Source organism: Aptenodytes forsteri, unplaced genomic scaffold, assembly GCF_000699145.1.
Source record: "Aptenodytes forsteri isolate BGI_AS27 unplaced genomic scaffold, ASM69914v1 Scaffold211, whole genome shotgun sequence".
Classification (NCBI taxonomy): domain Eukaryota; kingdom Metazoa; phylum Chordata; class Aves; order Sphenisciformes; family Spheniscidae; genus Aptenodytes; species Aptenodytes forsteri.
In genome coordinates, this window is record NW_008795246.1 from 246,592 (window position 1) to 272,919 (window position 26,328).

General features: G+C 42.0%; 1 protein-coding gene across 1 annotated transcript in view; it reads left to right on the top strand.

Annotated features, from left to right (window-relative positions):
- AKAP2 (A-kinase anchoring protein 2) overlaps window positions 1–26,328 on the top strand; it is a 151,074-nt gene that overhangs the window by 20,466 nt on the left and 104,280 nt on the right. The window contains exon 2 of the mRNA XM_009278775.1: window positions 13,811–13,893. Within this exon, the coding sequence (XP_009277050.1) occupies window positions 13,811–13,893 (83 nt within the window). The remainder of the gene's footprint in view (window positions 1–13,810; window positions 13,894–26,328) is intronic.

The window sequence follows — 26,328 nt, forward strand, 5'->3', positions numbered from 1 at the left end:
CAGCAGGAGCACCCTGACAGAGGCAGGCAGGGCAATCAATATGCCTTAAACTACAATAGCCGGAGATGTCATTATAAAGCAGCAAATGCAAAGTAATATCCCACTTTACCAGGGTACGATCTACCTTTTCATTTTATAGCCACAATAAAATAACAAATTACAAACCAGGAGCCGTTTGGCAAACACTGATCCATTAAAAAGGAAAAGGTGAGCAGCCCCCCACGTGAAGACGAAGGGAGGCTATTTGGTACCCCTTTAGTCTCTCCGCATTGTTTCTCAGATCCCCCATAGCTGAAGGCACCAAGACAGAAGGGAAAAGCAGAAATGGTGAAATGCTAGCTTGCAATGCTCGTTCTCCAAATGTTTATTTAAAGAATGAATATACTTCCCATTATAATTCTAAGCAGAGTTGGGCACCCAGCAGTGACTCTTGTAGAAACCCAAAAATTAAGAGACCTATCTCAGATTCAGAGAACAAGGATTCATAGTCCCATTCCACTTAGGTTGCACTGAACAAGCCTCTGCTTGTGTCTCTATCTGTTTATTTCCATTATGTATATACAAAGCCTTAGGCCAGGCACTGTCTCTCAATTGTATTTGCATTATGCAGGAAACAACCCTGATCATAAAGCCTATTAGTTTTTAAAGCGTAGGCTTTAGGGTAGCACTGAAAATTTCATATGACCATCACTGTTTTCCAAACAAAATTAATTCTATCTGAATTCAACTATTCACCTCTTTCCACTAAACATGGGAAAGCAAATTCAGCCCTGATACAAACATGTGAACATCTCATTGACTTCAATGGCCATTCAGCTTAGCTATGTCAAAGCTGAATTAGGCCTTGGGTTTCAAACTGTCTCCTCTGCTCTTGCCATCTGCCGTTCTTTGCTAACCTAATTCCTTATTAAATAGGGTGTCCGCAGTGAATGTGAACCTATTCTGCTGATCCTTTCTCTGCAACAAACATTGCTAGAGGCTAAAATTCCTGAAAGTTATGACTACTTTGACTGCCTCTGCTTCTGGATACTATGTGAGGTTCTTTTAAGGTGGCCTGAAATTCAGACTGTGAATGTTTATATTCCTGAGCATTCAGTCCCTTTAAGTCATATCTTAGACATTCAGAATTACTAAGTCATTTAGCAAACTGTAACTTATAACAGTACATGGATTCATTGTTCACCCTCCTTAGAGGTTTCTGAACTGGTAGTGCTAAACATGGCAGTTCACATACCATGTAGATGATGATGGTGTTATACAGAAAAAAAAAGAAAAAAAAAGAAAATCAGACAGATAAATGTCTCCATGTTAACAAACCGATGGACAACAGATCCAGAAAATGTATTAAAGGGTCAAGGCAGAGGTGTGTTCAATGACATCCCTAATGTAGTGATTGTGGGTGCTGGAGGAAGTACAGGGGAAGGTCTGAAGATACAGGCTGGGTGCAGGTGTTCTCCCTATATGAAGTCTCTTACTGTTGCTGTCAAAGACTATTGCTCTGGTCCAGTGGGGCATTTCTTGTGTTCTGAGAAACTGTCTTTAAGTGAGCTGGGAGAAGACTCGCTGCTGTTCTCGGAAACAGAATGTGGAAAATGCAAACAACCTACCTGCACAGTCAAAATAAATTAAGCATGACAGGTTTTTTTATCTGTTACTAGGTGAAGGTTGTGAAGAGAATATTTGAATAGCCTGAATAAAGGAAGAAGCAGCTGTGAACTTAATTTAAACTCAGACTGAACTATTCACAAATTGAGAGCTGCTGAGGATCAAGTCATTTGGTTGTCATTTAAAGAAAAAAAAAAAAAAACAAAACCAAAACCCACCTCTCATCTATTTATTATGTCTCCACAATTTCATGTTTGAGGCAAGACTTGACATGAAAGCACAGCAGTTCTTTCAAAAAGAGGCTTTCTAATACATTTTCAATTTCTAGAAATTCCACAAGAAATTTAGTTTGCTAGATTTCAGCAGGAAAGTTCTGAATGTGCAGCCTGACATTTGGGGGCTTACTTTTAAACCTTTTGAAATTTCCTGATCTTGTTTGTTTTCAAAGCTGGGATCTCTCTACAGGGCAGTTTTGAAATTCCTGATCTTGTTTGTTTTCAAAGCTGGGATCTCTCTACAGGGCAGGCTGCCTCTTTAAAATGTTAGTTTAAAATCTTATAAAAGTAAGTAATAACTCTAGCACAGAAGCAATAAGTATTGGAGTTACTGGTAATATGAAAGTTAATTGAAGACCTGATGTAATTTTATGCTTTCTTCATGCTTTATTCCACTGGTATTATGGGCTTATTGTCAAGATGAGAGCTGTGAAAAATGTTTATTGGTACCCTGGTACAGGCTCTATGCTACTTTTTCCCAACAGGGTAGCTAATTCTCTTGGGAAGACAATTTACTCAATCAACACTCCTCATTGTTCATGCTAAGGAGGAGTGGAGGGAACCAAAGAAATAGGACAGATAAAGGGAGATGTACGTACACTACAAAAGCTACATTTTAAAAGAAGGTCAGTTTTGTTTATCACAGCTTTAGCACACCCCCAGCCAGGCTCAGTGCTCAACCTCTGCAAAAACTCCTCAGTCACATATACTGTCCATGCATCAGCTTCCACTTTGGTGTAGCCTGCACAGATGGACTGCCTCATCAGGCAGGGAAACCTATCACATCATGGGACTGCCTCGCATGTGAATTCTGCCCCAGCAGGTAATGAGGGTGCTGTAAACTAAAATCATGAGGCTCCGAAAACTTGAATGCAAGCATAGCTACCAAAGGCGAAGCATCAGCCTTAGCTGTTCTTTGATGCACTGTGGAATGCAAGTGCTTAAAGACATTCATTGCCTCAGGAATGTTTTTAGTTTCAAATTTAGACAATGCACATCACAGGACAGATAAACAGCTGAGAGAGAACAAATAGAACTGAGCTGATAATTTCCACAAGTCTGCAGAAGTCAACCAGCATTTTCCTATTGACTTTGGATTGTGCCGTAGCTGTTTGTTCTACCCTTGAAGAGCCATGTTTAGCATACCACAGACACAAGAGTCAGAGTTTTTGCATTGCATCGGCAGGGCATGCTTTAAGGAGCACGTGTTGTGACTTTGAAGAACTGAGAGAGGACAAAGCCAGGATCCTGTCCCCTTGGGAACACACGGCTGTCCTGTGCTCATTTAGGAAGTGCAGAGAAAAAGCATGTGTTTAATGTCACATCATGTTTATTAATGTTGAGGTTTGTGGGGCTCCCAGGCAGAATCCAGGTTTTGTGTTTCAGGATGCCATCTTTACATGAGTCCCCAAAGTGTGGGACAGCCTGGAAAGTCATATCCAGCTAGCCTATCGCTGTGCAGCAGGACTCAAAAAGTAGTCATGAAATGTAGTTTGTTATACTTCTCATAATGCCCTAAGTATTGGCTGAAAGGTGATGGATGTGGCATTATTTGACATTGCACATTAACTTGTCATCTTTCCTTAAATATTAAACCTTTTAGGTGCAAAATATAGCCAAATATCATGACACCAAAATCATAATTTATTTTCTTTTTAGTTTGGCTTTTGCTTTCAAAGTGCTTGATCTCTTCCTCTATTAGAGAGCCAAGCAATCCTATATTGAACTCTTTCAAGCATATGGCTTGGATAAGAAACATCACTGGAGTTTTGACCAGCAAGTCATACCTCATTTGAATGTTGTGGCTGGGAAATGAAACATTTCACTACCTATTTTAATTCTGGGAGGTAATATATGCATAACTGAGGAGGATATACCATATCTGGATATTATGTTTGCCTGTCAGTTTGCTTTTTTGGGAAAACAAATAGTACTTTGAAAGCAAACACTATAATTTTTCCTAATTATATGTCATTTTCTAAGATTGCCAACCTTATCCACAGAGGCCAGAGGCTCTGCCCATCTTCTCTAGTTGAGCAGTAACTTACTTTGTAAGTACTCCCTCTGAAATGACTGAAACTGATTACCATGCAGCACAGCTAAGTTTAGGTGAAGACAAGTGTCTTCATCCTTAAACATCTGGATCTTATCTCTGATGTCCTTTTGTTAAAAGTCAGATTATATTAACCTTACATCAAGCAGTGCTTTTAATTTGACTATGCAGTTACTAACCCTGTTCAGTGCTCTGGATCTCTTCTTGCAGATAATAGATCTACTCTCAACTTCAGGTGAACCAAATATCTGGCCTGAAAGGGTCCACGCCCCTGGACTGCATGGCTTTCCAGCAGTGTCATGGCTCATGCCATGATAACACTAGTTCACCTGCACCTTTCAACTCTCATGCTCCTGTCTAGGGAAAAGCAAGATTTGAATCCACCATTGCAGAATTTACAGGTTTTGCACTAACATGTATATCTAGTACAAATGCAGGGTTGACGTGTGCTTTTTCATACCTGGCACATTACTTTTTACCACAACAGAAGATAATGACAAGGCATTAATTAATACCATCTTCTGTCAAGCAAAACTGGCAGTTTTGCCAGTATTGCTTTGCAATAAAATGTTGATACAAATTTGTCTGATCGAAAAATTGCACATTTCTTCAAAGCAACTGACAGGACAATCTTAACTCAAAAGTATGCAAAACTAGAGGTCAAACGTTAGGCCAGTCCAGACAGTTTGGGCTAGGTCTGCCTCACTGCAGTTTGGCCGTCAACAACTACCATCTAATCAGGCAGATGAGCCCACTCTCAGTCTACTCAGGGGTCTTGCTGTTGCCTTGTCAAGGACTGAAATACTTCTTCAGGGTCTTATGCTGTAAAACCCCCTTGTTTTATTTGTTTAACTCCTGGGTTAACTGTGAAAATCTTGCAATATGGCTTTTTTAGCAGCATGGAAGGAGGCTTCTCAGAATAAACTATACCTATTTATTCCTAAATCCACTAGGTGGATGTGTGCTGTTCAATTGTTTCTACTGCGCCTTCAGTGAGCCTGCCATTTTTGTCAGACCTCAAATGCAAACCAGATCCAGAATGTCACCCCTGAAGGAGACCATGAGGTGTGAGAGGAAAATTTACAGTGATAGGTCCTCCTATATGCACTCTATTACCTGCAGCTAAATGTCAGCAGAGTATGATTGTGTCTCCTCTTCTGCAGTAATGCAATCTGACACATATAAGGATTTCCTCTGTTGAGCCAGACTGGTTGCTCACCAAAGGGAAAAGCAGAAAAGCATAATTGGAAGAGTCATCTAAAGACACAGTTTGCTGAAAAATTGAGATTGTTTTCCTCCCATCCCCACCAGGTGCACCACAAAGGCATGGCCATTTACTTCAGCAGTAGTATCCACTAATGGGGAATGTCTTGCCTGCTGCTAAAAGTCACTGATGTGGAAATTAGGTTTAACTGGATACATACCACTTTTGACTGTTGGAGATGCAACCATAGCATCTTCTGCATATGCATGTAGCACTCCCAGCTGTTGGTACGTGCAGTTGCAGGTCTAACTCCAGGTAATGGAAGGGGTCATAAAAATATGCCTCATCTGCTTCAGTGTGGGCAAGATTAGCGTGATGAAGGCAGGAGATAAACTGTCTCACTTTGCAGTTAAGGAAATTGGACACAGGTCTTGCAATCTTCTCTGTTAGCTCTGCTGAGAGGGTTAGAAGCTCATCTTCATGGTAATTACACACACGCGTTTCTTGGGGGCAAGAAATCCTCTAGGCAGATGCAGTGAGATGAGCACCACTAGCTATTTGACTCCCTCACTGCATTATAGACATGCACTTTCTGCACTGTTTGTGTGACTGATGGCTTTTCTTTCTGCTAGCAGAGAATGGTTATCAGTAGCAGATAATCTTTCTGCTACCTTCTGCTTGCTTTCTGTGGTTGAGCTTAAGATGTCATGATTAAAAAGAATTTGCATGAGTCACTTGTGCTTCCCTTCTTTATATCATTCAAGGATTTCTCTGCTATTTTTAAACCCTTGTGCAAGGCAATGAATTCATTGTTTGGCTGCACTGCTGCCACATACAGGAACTAACTCTAGGCAAAGCTAGGAGACTATCTACTCTTTTAATGATAGAACATCACACTTCTTACCTGGCATTTCCAAATAAGAGAATGTACTCCAAGGCAAATTATTACAAGAGAAGGAAAATTCACAGTTTTTCCCTTCCTCATGCCTCCCAATTCATGTCAGAATTTTAGTTTATTTCCTGCAGACATTTTTTCCTCCAAAAAGTTCAGTGTTTTTCTCTCAATTTCATCATAAGCTGTTCACTGTGAACAAGATTGCTGAGATTGGGAGCAATTTTCTAAGCAACATTGCAATCTCATTCTCTTAGAATAGCTTTAACCTTAGGGCTGGTCTATACTTAAGGTTTCATTGCAAAATATATGTAGATTGTGGTTCAGAGGACTTTTTGCTTGCTTCATAACAGAAATGGTGAACTTCATAGCACACTTGCATCTATTTTATGCTACTACAACTAACTATTGAAAGGGTTTTGCCCACATAGTTAAATCTGTGAGAAAACGCATGCACAATCTGAAGCAACATTAGTTCATCACTGCTGGTCACCAGAAACGATGTTGGTAGGTAGAAATTCCTTGTTAAGACAAATAAAGGACAAAGTTTGAGACCGGTGTTGCATGACCTTGTAGTGTATGGCTGAAGATATAACTGTTCTCCCAAGCTGCCAACACTTCCCACACAAGTGAAGCATACAAAAGCAATGTCAGAGTATTGCTAGCCTGGGCTGGTTCAAATCACTCCTGAACGCCTGACTGAGCTGAAGAGAGCTAATGCACCTCAGTGATGGAGATCTGCAATGGCTTTAACTACTCTGCTATTGGTGAATGGAGTTAAATCCAGTTGGCGGCCGGTCACGAGCAGTGTTCCCCAGGGCTCAGTACTGGGGCCGGTCTTGTTCAATATCTTTATCAATGATCTGGACGAGGGGATCGAGTGCACCCTCAGTCAGTTTGCAGATGACACCAAGTTGGGCGGGAGTGTTGACCTGCTCGAGGGTAGGAAGGCTCTGCAGAGGGACCTGGACAGGCTGCATCGATGGGCCGAGGCCAACTGTATGAGGTTCAACAAGGCCAAGTGCCGGGTCCTGCACTTCAGCCACAACAACCCCATGCAGCGCTACAGGCTTGGGGAAGAGTGGCTGGAAAGCTGCCTGGCGGAAAAGGACCTGGGGGTGTTGGTTGACAGCCGGCTGAACATCAGCCAGCAGTGTGCCCAGGCGGCCAAGAAGGCCAATGGCATCCTGGCCTGTATCAGCAATAGTGTGGCCAGCAGGAGTAGGGAAGTGATTGTGCCCCTGTACTCAGCACTGCTGAGGCCGCACCTCGAATACTGTGTTCAGTTTTGGGCCCCTCACTACAAGAAAGACGTCAAGGTGCTGGAGCGTTTCCAGAGAAGGGCAACAAAGCTGGTGAAGGGTCTGGAGAGCAAGTCTTATGAGGAGCGGCTGAGGGAACTGGGGTTGTTTAGCCTGGAGAAGAGGAGAGAGGTCTCAGAAGAGACCTCATCACTCTCTACAACTCCCTGAAAGGAGGTTGTAGCGAGGTGGGTGTTGGTCTCTTCTCCCAAGCAACTAGCGATAGGACGAGAGGAAATGGCCTCAAGTTGTGCCAGGGGAGGTTTAGATTGGACATGAGGAAAAAATTCTGTACTGAAAGGGTGGTTAAACATTCAAACAGGCTGCCCAGGGAAGTGGTTGAGTCACCATCCCTGGAGGTATTTAAAAGACATGTAGATGAGGTGCTTAGGGACATGGTTTAGTGGGCATGGTGGTGTTGGGTTGACGGTTGGACTCGATGATCTTAGAGGTCTTTTCCAACCTTAATGATTCTATGATTCTACTCCACCTGCAACCACCAATGCAAGTCTGTTTAGGTGTTTCCCAAAATGGTGCCAGACTACATCTACAACTAAAACATGCACCTGAATTTTGGAGACTAAGCCTTCAACACCTATTCTTAGTACAGATGCAGCACAGTGCTTCTGGCATGGTCACAATCCAACCAGCACCCTCTGAGGAATGACATCAGCCAAGGCTCCTTTTTAATGGGGCATAAGTAGGTGTGACTTCCCTCCTACTAGCCCTAGTAGGGAGATTTTTGCCTTATTTGTATTTAAGTCCAAAATACATCACAGTGTGAAAGCTGAAAAAAAATAAATCATTTGGAAGAGAAAAGCAAATAAGCAAAAGAGAATTGTGCCGTTAGCTCTGTAACTGTGCATCCACCCCAGTGAATAACACCGCTATCAGATGCAGAAAAACAGATTAAATGAGCTAGCGCTCTTAAGACAATTGCTATCAGAGAGACACTCACATCACAAGAGAAGTGGCACCTACAGCACTCTCCGTAATAATTTTTCTAAGACTGAAGATTCTGTGGAAACTGAGACTAAAATATTTTCTTAACCCTTAGTGGTGAGCCCTCAAAGCATGGTTAAAGGGCAAGAAATTTTCCTTACTATTGTTTCAAAATATAGCAAGGTTGAAGACAATTGCTATCAGAGAGACACTCACATCACAAGAGAAGTGGCACCTACAGCACTCTCCGTAATAATTTTTCTAAGACTGAAGATTCTGTGGAAACTGAGACTAAAATATTTTCTTAACCCTTAGTGGTGAGCCCTCAAAGCATGGTTAAAGGGCAAGAAATTTTCCTTACTATTGTTTCAAAATATAGCAAGGATGCAATGCCTAAACATAGCATATATTAAAGAAAAGTAAGTGCAAAAATCAGATAAATGAGTGGTTTTCTTCACCACTTAAATTATGCCTTTGTCTTCATGCTGATATGTGACCTCTCCCAATCTGAACTCCATGAAACCACCAAGCCATTTAGTGGTTCAATAAACACGTCAGCACTCTTGCTGAAAGGTCTTTTTTCCTAGACTGTGTCTCTTTTTTTCTCTCCCTCTCCTTCTTTGAGGATTTTATTTTTCTGAATGACCTTTTATTATTCACAGGAATAACTGGTGACAAACTCTACTTTGTAGTTTAACATGGAATCTGTCTGCTGGCTCAGCTGGGCACTGCCAAGATAGCAAGAAGAGGACATAGTTTGGCTTTCATTTTTAATGACAAGTTGTATGTAGCTGAAAGAAAGCAGACTGAGAAGCAGCAGGAATCCCTGTGGTTCAAGTCAAGTGAAAACAGTTGCTCTAATAAATTGCCTCCTTGACCTCTTCAAGACGCAATGGGCCAATTTAGTGATGATCCGGGATTTATGTGGTTGGAGCTGGGCTGTTTCCTTCCAATCTGAACAGGGTAGGATGCATTCTGGTGAGCAACAGACCAGCCGGTAGATCTGAGATGGCAGCACCCTCCAGAAGGCAGAGAGGGCCAAACTGGGAGCAGTAACATGTCCTTTTAGCATATGTGTGCAACCTGCCTTGGCTCTGAAAAGGACTAAAAATGCTCCCACAAACAACCTGCCTCAGTGGAAGAGGATCATAAATCTTAAGCTGCTCCAGCTGCCGTGCAAGCGAATATTTGACTATGTCTTAACCTTTCATAGCAGGTATAAATGACTGTCATGTGAGAAATGAAGAAGGCTTGATTGAGTATGATTCGATCACTGCAGGAGTCTTCCTGATGAATACCCATAAGTGCTTTATCTACCTTTTCCTCTGAGGAGACAAATCTTTGCCCTGAAGGTGTTCCCTGATCCAGCTCCTCTTGTGCTACAACCTGTCCCTTTAATGCACCAGTTTCTTTTGCAAGAGGATGTAGGCTGCCACGTTTGAGATGGATACAGCCTACCCCAGTGTTAATGGTTGTATGGTACAGGGCTCGGAGTTGTTTCCCACCAGCTTAACAACACAGCAATGGAGTCTATATGCTGAAAACACAGAGTACTCTGTTGCTAAAACAAATAGCAAAATTAAGACCCTAAGTCTGTGGTTTCTGGGTAATTTTTGCATTTGTGAAGGATTTTCTAAGGGAGTTGTGGGCCCCTGTAGAAAGTTCACATACTTCAGTAGCTGAATTGCACCTTAAAGTTTCCTTTCTTTGTCCAGGTCCTATAGAAGTAGAGCAGAAACCCAAAGGGGTTGACAGACTGAGATGGATGGAGCAAGCACCCTTGAGATGAGTGTACTGCCCCAGGTCACTGCTAACCAACGCAGAGATGCTTCCCCCACGATCACAGTGCTGACCACGAAGAACTGTGATTCAGGAATGAACCGCTAAAGGCTCCCCTTGTTTGTTAAGAGCAATTGAGTGGGTGTGCACAGAAGTTTTCCAGATCCCTCATCAGTACCTCTATTTTTCATCCATATTCTGCACTTTCACTGCCAACTACATCACCAGGAACTGGATATCTGCCTCTTACACTTAAATTTCATCTTTCCTGTCTTGACAACATCCATTCCTTTCTCTCCTGGCTGATGCTGCTGAGCTGAGAGCCCAAATTCCTTTTCGTTATCTACACCTTGATTTCTCTCCCAAGTCTGCATGGATATGTCTCTTAAGGAAAGAGACTGTTAGCTCAGCTTCATTCCTGTTGTGTTGTCCGGTCCTCTTCATTGTTAAACTCCTGTCATCCATCAAACCCTATTCACAGTTGAAATCAACAGCAAATAAAAGGAAACAAATAAGTCAGCACAGTGCTACACAGAAGTGGAGCTAGCATGCACAGATATGGATGAAAAGCCACTGAGCCCCAATAGTGCTGATAGAGCTGCCCTGCAGCTGTTCTGGTTGAGTTACTTCATCACTGCTGTACAGACGATGATAGATGTAAAACTTTAGCTGTGTTAATAGCAGCATGAACTGGTACTATGTGCAGCCTTTACAACATGTGCATGGATGTGAACATGCTTGAGACTTTTTTTTTTTTAACCCAAGGGTGATTATAAAAGTTGCCATGTCCTTCATGCAGATCAAGTCAGAGGTCCATGCTGTGGCAGATATGGCCTGTCACCAAATACAGAGTGTGGAGAAGTCTACTCAGGTTTATGGTATTTATAAGTTTGTGACATTCAGGAGAAATCTATCCTTTTCTTATGAGTGTTAATTTCTAGGCCATGGACTTTCATGACCTTTTTTCTAGTTAAGTACATGTATTAGCGCTGTAATGCTCTCTTCTTAATCTTCCTTGTGTTGCCACATCAATGAGGAATATCACTCACAGATGGACTACTTAAGTCAATACCAGTGCCTACCAAGGCCTATGCAGAATGCTAGTTGTGGCACAGGTGTGAAATTAGGCAAGCCATCTCCGTTTAGCATCCTAGTCACCAGACTGCCCTTTCTTGGTGGGCATAGGCTGCATACACATCAGTACTTTGGCAGAGAACAGTAGTATGTTTTTTAGTGAACTCATCCCTCTTTCCTCAACTAGACTTGCAACTGGTGCAGATGTGGAGTGATTCACACTATGTGATTGAGGCTGTTGAGATGCAGGCAAGAGTCCTTTTGGAGGAAACCAATCCAGAAACTCTTCTCCAGGGTCACATGAAATACTTTTCAAACCCTAGTGGAAACACAAATATTCAAATCAAGTATTACTCCTTCTGACACTGTGGTAACATTCAGTCCAGGGAATCAGACTAAATCTAGTCTGACATTAGATCCTGGAAATACTTACAATATAGATCTAGAGATGTCAGCACCAACTGCTCCCATCCTCTGATCCACTCCTACTGCACAGTTACTTGCTAATGCAAACAGGGGCATCCACACAAAGACAACATGCTGAAGGCTTCACAGTTCCAAATATACTGCAGAAAAAGATGCACAGGGGCCTGAGTATGAAGGGATGCTTTAGTGAAATGGTAAAAAAAGGCACACAGCTCTATTCTACATCTGTATTTGAATAGCAGGAGAGCATATAGGTATCAGTAGACAATCAGAGGCCCACTATGCTAAAATGCTCTACAGACATATAACAAGGAAGGTCCTTCTGGCCTGAGATTAGCATTAATAAAGCTATCAAAGTGAGCTGGAAAGAAAGAAAAAAACAGCAGAAGAAAGAAATCAGGACAGAATAAACTAGATGCCTTTTCTGCAGCACCACTTCCAAAGCAGCAATGCTCTAGGGGAACCCCAGCAAAGATGAATGCAAAGGAGGGATCAATCCTGTGGTAAAGTCACAAGATTAGACTTCTGGAGTTATCCAGAATGCTGAGAGCACAACAAGAAGAAAAGGTGCCAATTTCATTATTACACACTTCCACTGGTTTTAATGCAGTCATTAAACATTGTTGGGGGCTACCTATTGGCTTTGTGGACTACATGGCTCAGCATGTGGGAAGAGGAGGGGTCAGCTCCAAAGAACTTGTGCTGGAAAAAGTTAAAAGCACCTACAGGATTTTGGCACATAAGTTGCACTGACACTTTTTAATGTTCTTTCCCCAGAGCAAAAGATGTCTATCTGAGGCTGCCAAAAAGGAGGAAAACCCACCAGCCAATATTGCTAGAAAGAAAGGTATAGGTGTGTAGTCACTGCCTCCATGTATCCACAGGTAGACTACAGCTCAAGCTAGCACTGTTAGCATGTGCCACTGTCTGCTCGAGCAACAAATAAGCAAAGGGCATCTCTGATGCACAGATCCTTTTACATAACACGTAAGTTATCATAACACATAACACAACTGTGGAGTATACACAAACAGTAGTGGTTTGAAGACACACACTCAAGATTATAGAGTGAAGTAGCAGCAGAGGGCATGAATGACTGTCCTTGTATTGATTAAGGACTGCAGAGCCATTTCAAGCTGTATTATTACATGAGCCGTATTTCAAATTTAGTAGGTGCGCACAGTGCTGTGGTAGCACAAGGAACATTATTCAATGTATTCTCGGTGTGAATGTGTACATTCAACAGTACTACTGGAGATGATATATAAATCCTTATACATCCTTATCCTCTATAGAGGAGGTTGTGTAACTCCTATAATTTAATTTCACAGTTTAGAAAATATTCACCGATTTAATCTGACTCTAATCCACCGTTATTTATTGTAATTATTGCCATTGCTATGGAAACTCCAAAAGCAATCAAGCAGCTGTCTGTGGCTAGCTATGCTTAAGCAAGATTGTCCCTGGAGGTGAAATCAGCGAATATGTTCTTACCTTCTTCAAGGTTTAAGCTTGATGTAGAAATAAAAGTGCAGAGGTTCTTCTTCCAGACAGGACTGCCAGGCTGCCCACACAATACCCTGAGAGCTGCGCCTGTAACCTGACCTCACCCGATAAGCAGTGGTGAATACCGCCTAGCTGACAAACAGTATTCACTAGAGATGCTTTTAGTTAGGGTCCTAGATGCTCTTAGTTACCCTTCCCTTGGGATGCACAGAAGTGCTGAAAAGTCCTCTGGCTTCTCCCCAAGATGGGATGAGCTCATCCCAGGGATGGTGTGAGCCCAGGCACACCTTCAGCACAGCAACACAGGTGAGCAGAGAGCAACCAGTGTCTGGGGGGCTCCCTGGGGGTGGCAAGGCTGGACCTGGCAGCCAGGGCCATCCCACCACCCCACCAGCGACAAGGGCAGCCCCAGCCCCAGCATTGGGCACCACCCTGGGGACAGGGATGGCCGCTGCGGGGGCTGAAATTGAATATGTCCTTCCTGAGCCATGGCGTGCTGTGTCAACCCACTAAGCACCCGCTGCATTTTCTCCCAGCTGTGGCTGCCTCTCCACAGCACGCAGAGCTGACTCCAGCTGGCAAAGATATTTTTCAGTCATTGTTTTTGTACCCTTTCTGCTTTCTTTAACAACGCTGACGAGATACCAGGCTGGCGACAGAGCGTGGCTGGTAGAAATGGATCCAAGCAAAGCAAAGAAACCTCTCAGCCATGCATGTTCTCCCATGGGCAATAAAATGTCTTTGGTTTTGTAGGCGCAGGAGGATCGGATATGCTGCCAAGGGACCTGCTGGGACCGTGCTCCTGTGAAAGTCCTGAAGCCGAGGAGGGTGCAGGGGTAAGTCTCCTCCCACCGCGTCCTTGTGGGAAGCACAGGGATCCGTGCTGCACTCAAACATAATGCTTGATGGCATCCCGCGCTCGCTGGGATGGGCCACATCTTCAGCTGCAAGGAGGTTGTCGTGATGGGAGTAGTTTGCACAGCAGACCCCGCTGGTGTAAACTGCATTCGCTTGACTACCGCAGGGTGTCCGCCTAAATATTTGGAAGCTCAGTGCAATGGTCGGGATTAGGAGGACCTTCAATAAAAGTGCATCTCTTGGGACGGCTTGTTAAATAATCCTGGCAGCTCACTTGCAAGATGGTGTCAAACCAATGCTCAATCCTTCCTCACCATTAGTCAATCCCCCACACGTCTTCCCTTGCACCTTCTCTTCTTCTCAGGCCCCTCTGCAGATACAGCTACCCCACCTCCTTTCATCTGCTGGAAACCCGCGCGCGAGCAGCTCGTCAGCATGAGGGGGGCAAGCGTCTGAGAAGTGTTGCCCTCACCTGGTAGCCTGGCGTGGTTGGGTGGCATGTGGAAACACGCCATTTTGCTGGAAAAGGCGTGATGGGGATATTCCTTTTTCCTTGCCATTCTCGGTGTGATTGCGTGCAGCCATGTGTTTTTAACAGCAGCAAATGAATTTGTCGGTAAGGTGTTGGGAGTGGAAAGGGAGTGAATGGGCAAGTGAATTCCTGCAGGGCCAAGACGTTCATCTTCAGGGCTGCTGACACTGCTGAGTGTGAAGCACGTATATCTAGAGACAAAAACAACCACGTTAAAAACTAAAGGCCTCTCCAACCATTTTTTATCATAATTTGGATTTTTAAATAAAGATGCAAACTTGGATATACATAGCCCATATGAATGCCTAAATTTACTTTCATCTTTTACATTTCTTTAAATTAAATTAAAATAGTAATCAAGGCTGTTAAACTAGTTCAGATGAAACTGATTAAGCAGATTTCAGACTTCTGCTGTAAAAGCAGAGGAATTTTTTCTTAAATTACAGTTAGTTAAATTTAGCCCAATAACTAACTCTTTTAGTTAGAGAAGCATTTAAAGATAAAAATGCAGCAAGTTCGTATCTTATTCTGGTCTATGAGTAAAAACTGGTGTGAGAAGCTCGGATCAGCTAGCTTTAAGATCTTAAAGGCCATGGTGAATAATCAGCATCTGCAAAAATTTTAATAAGGAAAATGTAAATGCAAAACATGTTTTGCAAACTGTTTCTTAGATTTTTCTTATCATATTTACTAGTTTCATTTACCATTTAAAAAAATATTAATAATTTTCTCAAAATCCAAGTTTCCCCACAGTTTTTATTTAAGTGCTAATAAAATCCAAAAGGGGCTGGACCAATCTGATATTTAAAAAAAAAAAAATAGATCTGCTAATAAACAACAAATATGGATCTGACTAAATGTGGTTAACAATTTAGAATGGACAATATAGCACAGAATTTCATACTCTTGGCTATGAAAAACAATGACCAAAGTTAAGGTTAATTCCATATAAAGCAGCAAATCAATGTGTCCTCAGGGGTATCAGTCAGTGAGAATCCACCTTTCTTTAGGCAAATAATTTACAACAATAAAAGTAAGGTTCAAACTGATAATGCCGAGCCATCAAAATGAAACTTTCACGTTGTGGTTAAATCAGATAGGTAAATCGTTCTGATTGCAGCTGGAGCGTGGACTTGCACAGGCATTCCCAGACATTTTGCACTGGTTGCTGTCAGTGCTCTGCTCAGTGTAGTATCGCTTTGTGGCAGTTCATCTATTGCAAGCAGGACCTGCAGGACTGCTGGGAAAGCTCTGAGCTAGAGTTTAATCAGTCCCTAACTTTCTCTGGCTTAAGTTAAGGTCATACTTAAGGAAGAGGGAGGAAAAAAGATTCACTGACTGTGGAATGCAATTTGTTTTAATAACACAGTACTTCCAATGCTTGGGAGTGTAACACCACACAGAACAAAATCTGACTTAGCATTGTTTTCTCCTAGGTTTTAAAAAAGAGGTCTCGTTTTTTTAATAACGACTCCCCGCTGAAGGAGGAGGTTTAGTGGCAGAACTTTGTAAGAGGGAGGCTGACTCAGTGCTGCCACTGACGCAGCGTGAGCAGAATCAGCAAAATGCTAGCACAGGAAAGTCAATAAAGTCCATGAGAGTATCCTTACCAGCATGGAAGAAAATTAATTTAGTCATAGCAAATGATGAAGTGCTGAAATTTTCTTTAATAACTTGCTAACGATTTGTGGAAGGGAGAAGCCTGGTGTTTGAGGCAAAGACTATATGGAGCAGCTGGATATAAACTCTTCTGAGCCTGCATTTGCTGAGAGATACAAACCAAAAACAATTGCCCTTTCTATTGCTAAACAGTCAAATGGGCAATGTTATTTTCATATACAAAACCCATCAACTTTAGATCAACTCTGAAAGGAATCTATGCAGACCTAGTTGCAATACTTTTTTGATGATACCAAGATAAAGTAGATTCTCAGTTAATAGAAATCAGGAAATAGAAATCCGCATATCTCTTGTTATTTTCAGCAGCCTACTTACTCCAAGTGGAAACCTGGGCCGTCATAAAGTTCCCTTCAACTTTAACAAACTATTAACAAGAAGCAACAAGCTACCCCTAGGTCCAGACTGTGCTCTTGACTGTATGGTTCAAGTCAATGGTAATTGCATAGGTTTCAATAAAGCATAGAAAACTCTTATATCTAATAGGTAATGACATTCATGACCAGTGAAGACAGGATATGGATCAGTAAACAAATGTTACACTTGATCCTAGTCATGAAGCAAAGTAATACTCTCCCTTACAAGAAAGGAAAAGTATGGTCCTCCCAAGAAGCCAATCCATGTAACGTGCCCAGAACTAGCCAAGCTGGACCTGTTGTCGAACAAGTCAAAGTTTATGAACGATCTTGGAGTTTTTTATGTTTCTTTCTTCTTTTCTAAATAGCAAAATGCTGCCTCTTCATTGTTGCGTTTAAAACACATCCTGTTATGCCTGCAGCTCTTTTTGGAGTGCCGGTTCAGAATACCATGTACTCTATTACTGAGCCTTTCTTGCCGCTTTTGCTCAAAAAGGAGGATGTGCATGTGTGTGGGAGTAGCATAAACTGCAGCTGGTTTTCTTTATTTTTCCACCATCGTTACTGCTGACTGGTAACAAGGAAGACGACGTACATATACACCATTTGGCTTCTCTGCAACACTGCTGTACAGGAGGTTGGGAGATTATCTTGGTGAACAGCTCCTAATTTCAACATAAAAGGATCAGCAGTAGGCTGAAAGAATTTGTCTTGCAGTGAAACGGATGCTGCTATTTGGCTGAAGTATTTTATCAGAGATATAGAACTTCAATTTGCTCTTTCATTGGTTTTATGAAAGCTTGTATCACCAAAGAACCTACGTGAGTCCAGGAGACTCTGGAAAGATTAATTCATTCCATTGGACAGCTGCTTAAAAACAAAAAAAATCCAAACAGATCCAGGATGCAACCCCTTCCCCTCATCCTCCCCTTCGCCCCACTGCCATAAATGCACTGTAGCCGAAAACTTTACAGATAACTGAAAATGACAGAGGCTTTGGTATTTTCAGCACTCTGGAGCAGTTTGAAAGGGAGATGCTCTTTCTGCACAGTGTATGTATCTGAAGCATGTGAGGCCAGACAGCAAAAATCCCTGGTCATCTTTCAAAGTCTAAGCCTGCATGGCCTCATATCACCTCCTCCCTGACCCTTCAGGCAGTTTTGGATATATCTTGCTGCCATGCCAGCCATGGAGGGGTGCTGCTGAAATTCAGAGACATTTATGGAGTAAAAATCCAAGGCAAGGTACAAACCAGCTTCAAGGACTAAAATAGTTTATTTTCTGCAGCTGACGCTTTCCCCAGTTGGGTCCTGCCCATCACTGGTTTTACCGGGCCATAGTCTCCATCCCAGGCCCTGGCCACAGCTCACCTTGTGCTGAAGTCAGCGGCGCTGGGCTGGGTAACAGAGAGGAGGATCCATCTGAGTTATTGAACTGCATGTCACAGCACACAGCTAAGAGTTCATTTCCAATTATGGTCTCTGCTAATTGCTCTCAGGTGCATCTTCATATCATGACCGAGGCAGGCAACGTTGGTCAGGGAAGCCAGAGGATCGTCGGTCATTCAAAGCGATCAGAGCCATTATGTTTGACCTTTGGCATTGTAATTTTATTTCTGTGGCTCTGCATAGGAACTGTCAAAGCAAAGTAACAAGACTGTCAAGCTGTGGCGCCTGTGTAAAACATGACCACCTGCCTTCACCTCCGAAGACAAATAACATTGCCTGCTCTTACAGTATGTGTTAGACATCAAAATGCACAGCAGTTTTGTAGTGCAGCGCTAGATTTCCATACAGAATACTGTGTATTTTTAATTAGCAGGCCTATAATCAGCTTGTCTTATTATCTCATTACACTTTTATTTTGCATGATTTCACTTCTGATGATTGGAAAATGCAGTGAAACTAAGACCTCGGCTCACTGCAGGGACAGCCAGTCCTTCAGGTTGGCCATGCGTTTAGTCATTGGGCCTGTTCCCTTTCTAATTCAGGAAAGGGACATATCTTTAGGAAACTGATATTGTTGTCTGATACGAAAAAAAAAAAAACATCCTTTGTCATGAGACAAAGAATTTCTTCTTTGAATATTATCCACTTGTCTCTGACTTTCTGAGGATCTTCAGGTAGGCTTGATTTTCTCACTTAATCATTTCCAGTATCGCCGTCCACCTTGCAGCAAATGACACATTCCAGTTGGAGGCATTTAACACCATTGCAATAGCACTGGAAGGAACAAGCATCCAGCCTTGAATATAGGGAGGGGTCAGTAAAATGTCTGGAGAAGGCAGCTCAACTGCTGAAGATTTGTACTTCAATGTGCAAAACTCAGAAGATTGAAAGGTTATCAAGAATTCGCAGGAGCTCATTAAGGCTGTAGCAACATAAAGGTGGAAACATTAGGAGTATGGCAAGAGGGTCTTGCTGTTCTTTTTCTATGTATTAGGGATTTCAGTCCCTGGGGGCTGATAGGATTCCACCTGTAGAAGTAAAAGCAAAGAAGTAAAAGAAAGATCCTGCAGAAGGATCTTTCTTCTCCATAATTGTCAGAGCACACCTGTGGCAACCCTCCAGGAAAAGATGGCATGACAAAATATGCCATTTTGCATTTAGTTAATGTTTGGAACTGGAGTAAGCACTGTGTTGGCTTTGCCTGGTAATTAAATGTATGGGATTTAAGAATACTGACTTGTTTCTGAGGCTGTTACTTGTGAGCTGAAAAAATTAGGAACATTTAAATATGAGCAGGTAAAATTTAAATGGTATTATTTTTCATAGTTACAGAAATAGTTTCGTGTAGTATTATTTGTCAGCTTTTGATTCCCTTCTTTCTTTCCTGGTATAAAAGTTTTGTGTAACGTCCTTTTCTGCTCATCACACTTTCTTGCACCAGACCACACCAGTTCCTCAGCTCTTTCAAAATCCACCTGTCTCTCCACATATTCATCATGAGGGTCTTTTTTGCTATGACTGCAACCTCTTCTAATTGAGGTTCCTTTCCCAGTTTCTACTTTCTACATAAATCCATGCAGGTGTCTCAAAAAACAGCCTGTTTTGTCTGCTGCTTTCACTCTCCCTCTCCCACTAGATCTCTTTTTAAGATCTACCCGGACCTCTTGAAAGCCTCTGATCAGATTCCCTTCATATTTTCTCTGCTGCAAGTCCCAGGTTCCCACCCGGCTTAGTTTCTGCTAATTGTTCTTCTCATTTGCTGCCACTTTTACTTCAGCCTAGTCTCTTGTGTCGCCCACAGTTGCTTATCTCCCTTGTTGGACTCTTTTTCCTGGGGTGACTCTGGCCCCAGTTTTTCCTGCAGGAGCAAACATCTATGCTCCTCAGCACTCATTATTGCTTACATTTTGATAACATCTACTGGCCAGATAAGAAATCATTATGTTGAATGAGAAAAAATTACTAAAGGAAAGCTTGTCTCTAGTCGAGGTCTCAGTAAACACTTCGGATCCATCTAAGAGCCGTGGTATAAAAAAATTTTCAGCTCTCTCTCTTCCATCACAGTTTTGATGATTAATGGCAACAAACTATTTCTGTGTTATCTTTGTTTGCACAACTGGAATTTGTAGTTACATTTATAACTCAGCCCTTGCAAATACTGAGAAGTTGAATACTCAGTGAAATACACTGTGTTTGGGTGTTTATGTGTAGATATTTAAACATTTCTGCACTGTACATTTTGTGAGTGGGCTACACAAACAATTTTACTAACTCTACAGGGCTTTCTTTTAACTGTAGAGCCTAATGTATTTAAGCTGCTGCAGGACAACACTGCTTTATTCTCTGTAGACAACTTTATTCTTTGTCTTGTCATTTTTATTGTTCTAGTGGTAGTGAATAAAACTCTGCATCTGTTCCTCAGGAAGGACTTAATCCAAAGCTCATTGAATGCATTGGAAGAGCCTCCATTGGGCTTTGGATCAAGCTCTTCAGTTCACAAACAAATGCTCTTTGTGAGAATATGCTATTCAAGTATTGTACAGAAGAGTTACAGAGGTTCCCTATTTCTAAAATAATGATTGCTCTTTAAATCTTTTTTGCTATGCCTGTTTAGTTGGAGGAACAATATGCAACTGTACATAATTGTTGAAGTACTGTAGTCTGTGATTATCTTGCCCCAGCAGTTGATATAAATGTTGAATATGTAATGCTGTGGTAACAAGTATTGCTATATTTATATGGCTTTTCCTATGCAGGCAGTAATTCAGAAAATACAGAGATACGCTCCCTGCCCCTGAGGACGTTCAGGCTCAATCAGGCAAGCTGGACACGAGCAAGCCATCTTTCAGGACTGCCTTATGTTGATGTTATTGATGAAGCAGACTTGAAAGAGGGATTTGTAGAATAAAAGAAGGATACTACTGAATGGGATTCTTTTCTGCACTTAAGAAAAGGAACAGACTGAAGGGAGACACAAAGCCCACAGTAGGGGAAAGAAACAGGGGCTATTGTGGGAGAGGGTACAAAGAGACTAAGATAAGGCAGGAGTAATCAAAGCAGAAACATTAGCTGGCGTAAGACTGTAAAAAGCTTTAAGTGAAACCTTACAGGTCCAGATTTGCAATGACTGCATTTTCCACAAGAAGGAGGGAGAGCCATGAGTCAGTTATGCAGCGGTATCCCCACGAGCTGCAATAAAAAAAATTCTTCCTTACAACATCACAGGTACTGAATACTTCTTTGGATTTATTGTGAAGGGGAACTAACAGTTCCCGTGACGCAAAGAGAACACAATGCCAGTGAAACTTGGCTGTTTTTGCAACTGCAGAACAGAGTAACTTCTTCAAGTGGATGTAGATAACACAAACAGCTACTACTGGGTATTACTCCTGTGACAGAATTGCTTGCAGTAAAATACACTACACTGTGTGGTAAGTGCTGGCAGGGCTACGCACGCAGTTTGTAAGCCGATGATGACTAAAAGAGTTTATGGAGCCAGTACTAAAACCTTGCTCACTCAAGGAGTCACATTTAAGTCAATGAGATTACTCATGTAGCTAGTTGCCGATAGAGACCTTGCCAAGCTATTCTACCACATAATAGATGTGTGTAGATGAGTGTGTTAGTCAGCTGAATAACTTCAGAAAATAATTTTTAAGTTCATACTACATTAGTATTTGAACTTCCTAACCACAGCTGAGGTCCTGTTACGTTCTCCAAACACCCACTAACAGGCAGTCCCTGTCCTAAAATTCATCAACTCATAGAGACAAATAAGGGAAAGTGACTTGCCTTCAGTCACATCACATGTCATCAGCAACGCCAGGAATAGAACAGGGATCTCCAGTCAGTTCCCTACCAGCAGCTCCCTGCCTCTGTAATACTCAACACTTCATCCCCGTACTGAATATAAAGCATTTATGAATGTGACCTCCAAACTTCCCACAGCTCTTCTGCTAACTAACTAATGATCTCTGCATTCATTAGTTTTATAAATGCACAGAAAATACACAGAAGTACCATTTTCATCTCACAAGCATTACCGCAAGCCAGCGCATTCCCTCATCCAGCTCATCTGCATGTTATTCTGCAGTCAGAGAAATAACCGTAACGACAAGGAAAGGAAAACGAATCTAATCACAAAATTTCTGACAGCTAATCTAAGACACTTAAAAAGCTGCATCCCAAGCAAAACTCATTTTTCATACTCAGAGAAATTCAGTGTAGAGGCTACCAGATCAGGCATCACCTTTCAGGACTGCATTTCATTTTATAAAAGTTATAAAAGTGCCTGGCATATCCAGCATCATTATTACAGTATTTTCCTTCCTTTCTTTATTCTGGACTGCTCTCAGCATCTTTGGGAGTTCATAGAGAACAAGAACAGTATGCTAGGCTGTAAAACAGCAGCCTGAAGGAATTTCTTCCTAATAGGAAGAGGTATCCCCTTTGACTTATTCTCCATTTGAAGATGCACTGCATAACAATAAAAAAATCTGCCTCACTGAAACTGGGCTCCAATATATTGACAAAGTCCCAAAACAAAGACTCTGAGCAACTCCTCTGTCTCCTGGATAAAGCAGGAGCAGCAGATATGGATGTGGCTTCACTCTCTCTCCTCTCCTCCAAACATCTTTGTCTTTCATTTCCTTCTCTTTATCTCCCCATCCTGAGCCTCCCTGTGTCTCTTCCCCTTCCTAACTCTGGGCGCTCTTTGTTGGCAATGTCTCTGTCCTCTTTCTGCCCATGGAAGAGGACGCACCTGTACAGAGGCAAATTTTAAACTAGGTCAGCTTATGTGGCAGAGGAAAAAAGAGTAGAAATAAGAGACTTTTTGTATAATAACAAGGTCTCACATAAGCATGTGGCCCAGTTGTCAGAGGTGTTGAGTGTCTGTGGTTCCCACTGGCTTCAGTGGCACTAGTCCTCTTGTCCACAGGCTATGTACATAGAAAAATATCCTCAGTTTTGCAACCCCCTACAAGCAGAAGTTCAGATACGCCATCGCACTTCCTTGAGCTTTCCCAAGGACGTCAGACTAATCTCAGGATCTGTTGTTGTCGGTTTTTCCTACATGTTCAGCACAGCCTTAGGATGTACATTGGTCAGTCGTTGGAGGAGGAATGAGGTAATACTGGGGGTGACATATCCCTTTTCAGTTCACAGGGCACATAAGGCAGGCCTAAAAGGGAATGACAGGCAAGGAACTGTCATTTGAGAGTTAAAAATAACTACTCTTATTGACAAACTTTGGGTTAATGTGTCTGATCTTTATACTTTTCCTACTTTCAGAGTTTTTAGGACAATACCAACTAATCTTGCAATTCATTATTTAGGTAGAAGTGTTTTAACTTCACAGTAAAAATTAGGGAAGGCTGCACTCTGGCAAAGATTAATTTCTTCTCCCCCCTACCTGAAGCTCTCTGTAATGCTGTAAAAAAATTACAGAGCATTAACAAAATACGTCATTAAACAAAATGTTAAGACATAATTTTCTTCTGCTGTTGTAACTGTTGGAAATGCAAATTAGAAGCAATAGTCAATATTAAAATATACAGTCATTAAAATATACAGGGTGAAATCACATTTAATTTCCTCCGTGGTATGTTAGTCATGTGCTACCTAATTAATACTAAGTAAATGCATCCCTGTCATAAGAAAAAAAACCCCAAACATCCAAAATTCAAACACTATCAGTGTCATTTGTGATATTGCTTTATCTAATGGAAGAAAATATGTGCTGCAGTCACGCAGTTCAGTCCAATCCTGTACGAGGCCAGTAAGCAGGAGAGGAGCAGAAGATAACTGTTGGAACAAAAGGGCAGAGGGGTGGGAACCCAGGAAGAGGAGCTCTGGAGTTCCCCCTTTGGCAGTGTAACATGTTTGGTTGCTATGAATATCACAGATTTTTCTCTACAGTGCAGTATTGCCAGTCTCCAGAACTTGAGGCCTTCAAAAAGCATGAGACTGGACTATGCTTATTTTAACTATGTTTCTGGGGCCTGAAGGGGACCTTTCTGCATGGTTCTTAAGTTTTCTGCAACTAAAAAAGACAAATTTATTTTCCTCCCTCCCTTCCTCATGATAACTGGCTTATTCTGTTTCTAGCAGCTGACGTTTCTAAAAACCCAACAAACATGGTCAGACCTGTGAAACATCCAAAAGAGATGCGACCCCCATGCTCCTCTTCCTCTCTCTCTCCTTCGCAGCCCCACATTGCCATTTGGATGGCACACCTACCTGTGGGAGTACAGACCCTTACACCTGTGGGGAAGGCTGGTGGGCATGAGCAGTGAGGCACATCCATGCACCGTTGCTTCAGTCAGGTGTCAGAGGTGCAGCTTTCCTTTGCTCCCTGCCCGCTCCCTGCAAATAGGCTGAACAGAGCTGTACTGTGGTTCTAGCACATGCCTTGCACAGCTGCACTGTATCCTAGAAGGACAAAGGGTAGGAGTCCTGTCTTTGGGCAGGTAACTGAATTGCAGACATCCCTGGGATCATTCCTGGGTGGTGCAGCTGAAATACGCCTGCTCAGAGCTGGTCTCCCTTCCTTCTTCCCATGCCAGATGCTAGTGGCAAGTAAAAAATATGCATTAAAAAAGGCCATCCTTGATTCAGAGAATTTACAGCAAAGTATGAAAGAGAGAAAACAGATGGCTGCAGACAAGGAGAATGGCAAACAGCTCCCTGGGTCAAAGACCTTGGTGGGGTTTTGTCTGTACCATACTCTTCTGTGCTTTCAGACACATATATTTGCAAAGAGGGTTGTGGCCACATATAGTTAACTAGTAAGACAGCTTCTTACTTACATTAATAGCACCGGCTTACAGGTCTGCAGTTACGTATGTATGCATCTATGTCCTTACACCCTTAGTTTTTATTATAAGCCTTTTTCACTATCACAGCATTCAGGTAGCAATGTGCCTGTGTGTGACTATCTGTGTCCTTGAGTTCTCACTCGAGGATGCAGCAGCTGAATTATCAACAGCTGCATGTAACCTCCCATTTAAAACATTGGCACCTGAAGAGTGGAGGGTGGCAAATGTGACACTAAACTTCAATGCAGACTCTGGAGAACTAGAGGTTTGCAAACCTCATGCCTGTACTGAGCAAATACAGAGATGCTAATGGGGTTAGAACTAAAGGACACCTGGATTAATGCAATCCATCTGAGAAGAGTCAACATTGCTTCCATAAAGTCCTGCCTTAAACAAACCTCTTGGAGGTCTCTGAAAGGGTCAACAAAAATGTGGATAAAGGTGATCTAATTTGCATATCTGACTGGATTTCTAAAAGGCTCTCGACAAAGGCTTTTAAGGAGACTAAGCAGAGATAGCAGCAAGAGGGAAAGCCCTGGTGTAGCTCAGTAATTGCTTAGAAGATAAAATGCAAAGTACAGGAATAAATGACAAGTTCTCACAATGGAGGGAGGTGCTGGATGGTATGGGGTTCTCTAAGGGTCAGCGCTGGGACGCGTGCTGTTCAGCGTACTCGTATCTCACCTGGGAATGCAGTGAAATAGCAAAGTTCATGAGTGGTATTAATTTATTCAAGAAGAGGAAATAAGAAGGAAGACAGTGAAGAACTACACAAGGACATTATGAGGCTGACCAGGCAATATAAGAAATTCAGTGTAGGTAAATGTGAAATGATGCACATGGAGAAACAATCTTGTAAAATGGTAGGCTCTGAGCTGGCCATTGCAGCGGTAAAATCTTGGGGTTATGACAGGTAGTTCCACAGAAACATCAGCTCTGTACTCAAAAACTCCTCATAAAATATTGTTAAGAGAAAAACATCGTTGTGCTACTGTATGAATCCATGATTTGCCCACATCTCAAATATTGTGTATTTCTTCATCTCAAAAAGGATCTATTAGATCAGGATGATGTTCAAGAGGGCATCAAGGAGAAGAGGTACAGAACGACGTATGGACAGAGGTCCCCATGAGCAACCTGCAATTCTTCAGCCAGGAGAAGGAATGATGTGAAAGCATTACAGTGGAGGTCTGCAAACCCATGAGCAGCTCGAAGAGAGGGTTAGGAGCTGTTCCCCATCTCCATCACTGGAGCTGAGGGGATAATTAAGTTCGTATTGAAACCAAAAATGAAAGGCAGAGGTTCTTCACAGGCAGGGTGGCAGACCAGTGAAAATCCTTGCCAGAGCCTACTGTGAACGTTGCAAGTGCAATCTGGGTTCAAGGGGACACTGAAGAAGCCCATGGAAGTCAGCTCCGCTGCATACATTAAAAAAAAAAAAAAAAAAAAAAAAAAAAAAAAAAAAAAAAAAAAAAAAAAAAAAAAAAAAAAAAAAAAAAAAAAAAAAAAAAAAAAAAAAAAAAAAAAAAAAAAAAAAAAAAAAAAAAAAAAAAAAAAAAAAAAAAAAAAAAAAAAAAAAAAA